This window comes from Colobus angolensis, unplaced genomic scaffold, assembly GCF_000951035.1.
Source record: "Colobus angolensis palliatus isolate OR3802 unplaced genomic scaffold, Cang.pa_1.0 Scaffold24, whole genome shotgun sequence".
In the NCBI taxonomy this organism is placed as follows: domain Eukaryota; kingdom Metazoa; phylum Chordata; class Mammalia; order Primates; family Cercopithecidae; genus Colobus; species Colobus angolensis.
Window position 1 is genome coordinate 14,258,458 of NW_012115599.1, and position 7,053 is coordinate 14,265,510.

Sequence of the window (7,053 nt, forward strand, 5' to 3'; positions counted from 1 at the left end):
CCTGCCACCACGCCCAGCTAATTTTTTGTATTTTTAGTAGAGACGGGGTTTCACCATGTTGGCCAGGATGGTCTCCATCTCTTGACCCCATGATATGCCCGCCTCGGTCCCCTAAAGTGCTGGGATTACAGGCGTGAGCCACCGCGCCCGGCCGACCTTGCCTTTAAAAAAACAAACAAACAAAAAAAGAAAGGAAATAAAAGAAAAAAAAAGAAAAGGTGTTCATGGTGCCTTAGTGAAAGAAACAGGGTACATTTCACTTTATTTTAAACAGGTAAGAATGCCCCAGGAGATTTCATGGTTGAGAACTACACTTTTGAGGGGGGAGGGGAAAAAGAACTTTCTTTTTTTTAAGAGGGTGTCTCTATTGTAAAAGGAGAAGTGAAGAATGAGAACCTGTACTGCAGGTGTTTCCTTAGGAAGACCAATTTTGGGAAAGTTGAGGTTCTGGAAATTAAATCCCTTACATCTCCCAAGTTCCAGTTCCCGCGGAGGTTTTTTATGTTCCCCATTTTGAAAGCTGTAGACTTTGACGACTGGAGAGAAGTGATGTGGGATTGTTCAATGGACGGGTGTTTGCGATTCTATGACTCAGCGTTAGGGATGTAGTAAATTCTGTGAACCTAGTTAAGCGGCAAGATGCCCACCACTTGTGGAAATGGGAGTCTTAGCGATTGGGACCTTGTTAATCTTTCTGGTTTCCTCATAAGCTCACCTCTGGACCCAGCCTTGCCTCCACGACTCCCTCCAACCTCCCTAAACTCAACGAGGTGGGTATCAAGTCTGTTTCTTCATCCTTCATTCTTTTTTCCCCCTCTCCCAGAAGAGGAGGAGGAAACCCAAAGTATTTTATGAGCCTCATTTCGTTTCACAGCAGCCCTCGCAGAGGCTCAAACTCTCCTCCAAGCCCCACCCCATCATCGTCCATCCGCAGACCCTGGGCCTCCACGACAAAGCACGGCCTCACAGTCAGCACCGACAGCCCTTCGAGGACCCCCTCTGGAGAAGGAGAACCATTCAGGTCCCAACCGTCTGGTTGGTCATTAGTTCTGTGGTGAAGCTTGAAAAGCAAATCAGCAACAATAATAATAATAATAACACTTTTGTATGGCGCGTTGTGCTCATTTGTACGCATGTGTTGTAACGATCGCGGGACGCAGCACCTGGCAGTAGAAGCAGCTGCTGGACAGCGGCAAGGAGCGCGCCGCCCTTGCAGGGGAAGGGTCTGGGTCAGCCGAATAAGCCGCGGAAATGGGAACCTGGGGGACAGGAAAGTAGGGCCAGATAGCTTGCCAATAGTCTAGTTGAAGAAAAAGGTTTTACTTCCCTTTTAAGAGACTTCTGCCATTCCCTGAAACCCTGCGCAGCTTTGGAAAGCCCAATTCCTAAACCACCCTGTTCAGTTCCCCTGCCCCGCCTTGGAAAGGAGGCTCCGTCCTCCCAACACGCCGCTCGCCGGCGGTTGGGCCCCAGGGAGGAAGTTTCTGATTGGAGGAGTCAGAGAAGCACCGGGCGAAAAGAGCTCCACTGGCTGCGCACCGAAGTTCTGGCGTAGCCAGCGCCGTACGGCAAAATGGCGGCCCCCAGCTGCTTTGGGACGTCCGGGTTCGGGGAGACAAACTCCGACCTGAACAACAGCGCTGACTATGTGGGCGGCACTGGAGGTGTTCGCGGGGCGGGCCTACGGCCACTTCCGGCCACAGGAAGCCTTGTTCCGTACGACAATATGGCGGCGCTTAGTTGCATGCAGGCGGAAACCCTGTGGCTTCCGGTCCGTAGTGGGGCCTGCGGTGGGAGTGGGAAGGAAGGCGGAGGGAACCATGCGAGGTTCTGAGATCTGCGGCGAGGGTCGCCTCGAGAGACGGTTTCTGAGGTGGGGGCCAGACGGTGCGGGGATCAGAGGGGGGGGCGGGGATATCGAGGCAGAGGTATTGGGGAGAGCCGGGCTCTGAGTCTGAGGGGAAAACTGTGGTACCTTCCTATCCCTGAAAGGGAGTGGGGCGGCCGGGGGCTGAACTGGGGGAGGGGGATTTGGCGGGAAGCGCATCTACCGGACCGGCCAGACCCAGGGTTGGGATCTAAGAGGAATCGGGAGAGCGTAGCGCGGTGCGGGGGGACTTCTAATTAGTTACAGGTCACCGAGAGAATGGGGGAAATTAGGGTGGGGTGAAAGGGAGGGGACTTGGGTAAAATATCTTCAACCTAAAGACCCAGTTTGAGGAGACTTAACTGAGGGTGAAATATGGAGATAATTCAAGGAGGGGAAAAGAGAACGGACTGTTGGGAGGGAACCTCTTTCACCTCAGAGAGTCTAGGAGTTGGGGTGATCATTCAGGATGGGGCGGGTGTGGGGTTGACTTGCTTGAGGGCAGAGGGGGCAAACACATGAGGTGGCGCCCACAGGAGTGTGTTGTCTGTGCAAGGGGGTGTCAGGACGATTTAGGGAGCAGTGTGGGAGAAAGAACCAACTTGCCAACTCTGAGAAATAGTGGGGAAATGAAACAGAAAGACCGGAAATCGACGTGAGGGGAAATGCAACAGAAAGACCGGAAATCGACGTGAGGGGTGGAGCAGAAGGTGGCAACTTAAGGTGTGGGGGGGGTTGCCCCCCCCACACCACTTGAAGGGCCCGAAAAGCATATAGAACTAATGGTTATTGAAATCAGGTGGTGAAGACAGTGTTGGTCAGGGCTGGATGTTACTGAAACCCAAGGAGTTCAGAAAATGCGTGAGGTGAAGGGATGGGGCTATGCTGGAGGGGCTCATTCTGAGGCCCCATCCCCTTCCAGCAGGAATTCTGAAATCCCCACCACTTCCTCCCTCCGGGGGATTTGATTCCCCCATGGCCACCGCTAACAGCATCATCGTGCTGGATGATGATGACGAAGATGAAGCAGCTGCTCAGCCAGGGCCCTCCCACCCACTCCCCAATGCGGCCTCACCAGGGGCAGAAGCCCCTAGCTCTTCTGAGCCTCATGGGGCCAGAGGAAGCAGTAGTTCGGGCGGCAAGAAGTGCTACAAGCTGGAGAATGAGAAGCTGTTCGAAGAGGTGAGCTTCAGCGGGGAAGATTGTTGTACCCCAGGGAGGGGGATGGCTGACTGGCTCTCCTGTCCTTTCTTCCCCACTAACCCCACTCCCCTTTCTCTCAACCCTCTTCCTTGTCTCTCTTCCCCTTCCTTCTTCCCTTGAACCTTCTAGTTCCTTGAACTTTGTAAGACGCAGACAGCGGACCACCCTGAGGTGGTCCCATTCCTCTGTAACCGGCAGCAACGTGCCCACTCTGTGTTTTTGGCCTCGGCGGAGTTCTGCAACATCCTCTCTCGGGTCCTATCTCGGGCCCGGTGCCGGCCATCTAAGCTCTATGTCTACATCAATGAGCTCTGCACTGTTCTCAAGGCCCACTCAGCCAAAAAGAAGCTGAACTTGGCCCCTGCTGCCACCACCTCCAATGAGCCCTCTGGGAATAACCCTCCCACACACCTCTCCTTGGACCCCACAAATGCTGAAAACACTGCCTCTCAGGCCCCAAGGACCCGTGGTTCCCGGCGGCAGATCCAGCGCTTGGAGCAGCTGCTGGCGCTCTATGTGGCAGAGATCCGGCGGCTGCAGGAAAGGGAGTTGGATCTCTCAGAACTGGATGACCCAGACTCCACATACCTGCAGGAGGCACGGTTGAAGCGTAAGCTGATCCGCCTCTTTGGGCGACTATGTGAGCTGAAAGACTGCTCTTCACTGACCGGCCGTGTCATAGAGCAGCGCATCCCCTACCGTGGCACCCGCTACCCAGAGGTTAACAGGTGCATTGAGCGGCTCATCAACAAGCCAGGGCCTGATACCTTCCCTGACTATGGGGATGTGCTTCGGGCAGTAGAGAAGGCAGCTGCCCGACACAGCCTTGGCCTCCCCCGACAGCAGCTCCAGCTCATGGCTCAGGATGCCTTCCGAGATGTGGGCATCCGGTTACAGGAACGACGTCACCTCGATCTCATCTACAACTTTGGCTGCCACCTCACAGATGACTATAGGCCAGGTAGGGGGTTAGTGGGATGCCTCTCAGTGACCCTTATATGTCAGGTATGAGGTGGATGGGGCATCTCTCTAGTCCTTTCTAGGGTTTGTACTCTTCTAGTCCCTTCCACAGCTGAGTGCTCTGACTTTATGTCTTCCCACGTAGGCATTGACCCTGCACTATCAGATCCTGTGTTGGCCCGGCGCCTTCGGGAAAACCGGAGTTTGGCCATGAGTCGGCTGGATGAGGTCATCTCCAAATATGCAATGTTGCAAGACAAAAGTGAGGAGGGCGAGAGAAAAAAGAGAAGAGCTCGGCTCCAAGGCACCTCTTCCCACTCTGAAGACACCCCCGAAACCTCCTTGGATTCTGGTGAGGTGTGGATGAGGTAAAGCCTTCAGAGAGACATTGTCCTTCCCCTGCACTGGCCACCAGGGAGTCCAGGTTGACTGATGGGGGAGCATGAGAAGGAATGCAAGAACCAAACCCTCTGGGGCAAGGGATTCCTTAGAGAAACTTTTTTGTCCCCCAGGGCCCTAGTGGAATGGCATCCCAGGGGTGCCCTTCTGCCTCCAAAGCTGAGACAGATGATGAAGAAGATGAGGAGAGTGATGAGGAAGAGGAGGAGGACGAGGAGGAGGAGGAAGAAGAAGAGGAGGAGGCCACAGATTCTGAAGAGGAGGAGGATCTGGAACAGATGCAGGAGGGTCAGGAGGACGATGAAGAGGAGGAGGAAGAGGAAGAAGCAGCAGGTATGTCAAGGGAACATTCTCCTCACCTGTCATTTCTGTTTTTGTTAGGCATAAGCCACCTGTTTGAGACCTTTCCCTTCCTCCTCCTAGTGTCCTCTCAGCAGTATTTTTTCCCCTCATTCTCGGGCTACCCTTTCCCCTTTTCTTCTTTTCCAGGTAAAGATGGAGACGGGAGCCCCATGTCCTCACCACAGATCTCCACTGAAAAGAACCTGGAACCTGGCAAACAGATCAGCAGGTCTTCGGGGGAGCAGCAAAACAAAGTGTCACCATTGTTACTGTCAGAAGAACCCCTGGCCCCCTCCAGCATAGATGCTGAAAGCAATGGAGAACAGCCTGAGGAGCTGACCCTGGAGGAAGAAAGCCCTGTGTCTCAGCTCTTTGAGCTAGAGATTGAAGCTTTGCCCCTGGATACCCCTTCCTCTGTGGAGATGGACATTTCCTCTTCCAGGAAGCAATCAGAGGAGCCCTTCACCACTGTCTTAGAGAATGGGGCAGGCATGGTCTCTTCTACTTCCTTCAATGGAGGCGTCTCTCCTCACAACTGGGGAGATTCTGGTCCCCCCTGCAAAAAATCTCGGAAGGAGAAGAAGCAAACAGGATCAGGGCCATTAGGAAACAGGTAATAACAACAGGAGGAGGAAGAGGGAAGCCAAGGAGGGATTGCAGGGGACTTTTGGAGAGGAATATTGGGAAACTGAGTCTGCTGGGAGAGACTGGACTGCCCTCCTCTAGCCTCAGTCTTCCCTTACCCCTCCACATATTTCTGTTTCGGTTTCTAGCTATGTGGAAAGGCAAAGGTCAGTGCATGAGAAGAATGGGAAAAAGATATGTACCCTGCCCAGCCCACCTTCCCCGTTGGCTTCCTTGGCCCCGGTTGCTGATTCCTCCACAAGGGTGGACTCTCCCAGCCATGGCCTGGTGACCAGCTCCCTCTGCATCCCTTCTCCAGCCCAGCTGTCCCAAACCCCCCAATCACAACCTCCTCGGCCTGGTACTTGCAAGGTAAGAAGGGGAGGCCGTGTTTCTTCTGATAATTTGTTCTCTTTCATTGTCTGTTTTAGCTGCTCTGTCTGAATATTGCACCTGCCACATCCTGTCTCTTCCTTTTTCCCACCCGTTTTATCCTGTAAATCCTCCTGTCTGTTTCTTTTCTCCTGTACTCCAGATCTCTCTGACTCTTTGTCTCTCACTTCCCTGCAGACAAGTGTGGCCACACAATGCGATCCAGAAGAGATCATCGTGCTCTCAGACTCTGATTAGCTGCCTCCCCTTCTCCCTGCCTCCAGAATGTTTTGGGATAGCATTTGGAGGAATGTGGGAAGCAGATGACTGAGGAAGGGATGGACTAAGCTAATCCCCTTTTGGTGGTGTTTCTTTAAAAAAAAAAAAAAAAGCTTAAGTTTTACACAGAAACATTAATAAACAATAAAGTTCTTTTCTTACCGTATCACTGTCTTTTTCTTGTCCTTCTACTGTTACAGATTGGCATTAGCTGTCCCCTTGCTCAGGGTTAGCCCAATATCCCCGGGGTAGTCCCCATCTGCCCTTTCTAGCCTGGTCTTTTGTTGTTGTCTCGCTATGTCGCCCAGGCCAGAGTGCAGTGGTGCGATCACGGCTCACTGCAGCCTGGACCTCCCAGTCTCAAGTGATAATGCCTCAGCCTCCCGAGTAGCCGGGACTACAGGCGCGTGCCACCATACCTGGCTAATTTTTTGTTTTTGTTGTTTGTATTTTTTGTAGAGACAGGGTTTCGCCATGTTGTTCAGGCTGTACTTTTTTTTTTTTTTAAGTGCTTCAGCCGCCTTAACGCACTTTACTTTTTCACTTCGTGCAGTAGGAGTGAAAAAGCCAATGAGGGGCCGACTTCAAGGTTATTTGGCCAATCCAGGCCCGGAGAAAGGGGGCGGGGCTTCAGCGGGCTGTAAAGAGCTAGGAAGAGGGCGATTAAATCCCACCAACCAGCTAATGGTCACAGCTCAGAGGCGGAGCCTGGGGAACGATACCTGAACCCATCGCCAATGGGAAAAGACAGGCTTATAGCTTTAAAGGGGAATAAATGCTTCGGCCGAACCAAGTCCTGAGTTCCCAGCGGAGGAGGGGACCTGATCTTTTAAGGTGGAATGAGGCGACGGTTCTTTAAAGGCAAAGTGGCCGAGTCGGCCGAGTATTGCCCAGCGGCACGGGCGGGGTGCCCGGCTGTGCCTTTAAAGGCAGAGGGGCGGGAGGCGGAGCGGAGGCGGAGGGCGGAGGGAGTCGGCGCAAGATGGCGGCGGGAGGGGCCCAGGCTG

General features: G+C 53.4%; 2 protein-coding genes and 1 long non-coding RNA gene across 3 annotated transcripts in view; all 3 read left to right on the forward strand.

Annotated features, from left to right (window-relative positions):
* The window catches only part of LOC105514225, a 13,665-nt gene extending 12,560 nt beyond the window's left edge, over window positions 1-1,105 (forward strand). The window contains exons 2-3 of the long non-coding RNA XR_001002157.1: window positions 711-770; window positions 875-1,105. This is a non-coding gene — a long non-coding RNA (uncharacterized LOC105514225). The remainder of the gene's footprint in view (window positions 1-710; window positions 771-874) is intronic.
* A 676-nt stretch (window positions 1,106-1,781) lies between these two features.
* On the forward strand, window positions 1,782-6,212 carry DAXX (death-domain associated protein). The gene is made up of 8 exons (XM_011945474.1): window positions 1,782-1,873; window positions 2,860-3,049; window positions 3,200-4,031; window positions 4,176-4,387; window positions 4,543-4,762; window positions 4,919-5,384; window positions 5,545-5,767; window positions 5,966-6,212. The coding sequence occupies exons 1-8, from the start codon at window positions 1,821-1,823 to the stop codon at window positions 6,023-6,025; spliced, it is 2,256 nt and encodes a 751-aa protein (XP_011800864.1). The 5' UTR covers window positions 1,782-1,820; the 3' UTR covers window positions 6,026-6,212.
* Window positions 6,213-6,688: 476 nt separating this feature from the next.
* The window catches only part of ZBTB22 (zinc finger and BTB domain containing 22), a 3,673-nt gene continuing 3,308 nt past the window's right edge, over window positions 6,689-7,053 (forward strand). Inside the window, exon 1 of the mRNA XM_011945475.1 lies at window positions 6,689-6,880. The gene's annotated coding sequence lies outside the window, so the exon portion shown is untranslated. The remainder of the gene's footprint in view (window positions 6,881-7,053) is intronic.

Bases quoted from the DNA above. Each gene is read 5' to 3' on its own strand.
- DAXX (XM_011945474.1), top strand. From the start codon at position 1,821: ATGCGAGGTTCTGAGATCTGCGGCGAGGGTCGCCTCGAGAGACGGTTT. The intron at 3,050-3,199 runs GTGAGCTTCAGC...TGAACCTTCTAG, and splicing joins ATGAGAAGCTGTTCGAAGAG to TTCCTTGAACTTTGTAAGAC. The intron at 5,385-5,544 runs GTAATAACAACA...TTCGGTTTCTAG, and splicing joins TCAGGGCCATTAGGAAACAG to CTATGTGGAAAGGCAAAGGT.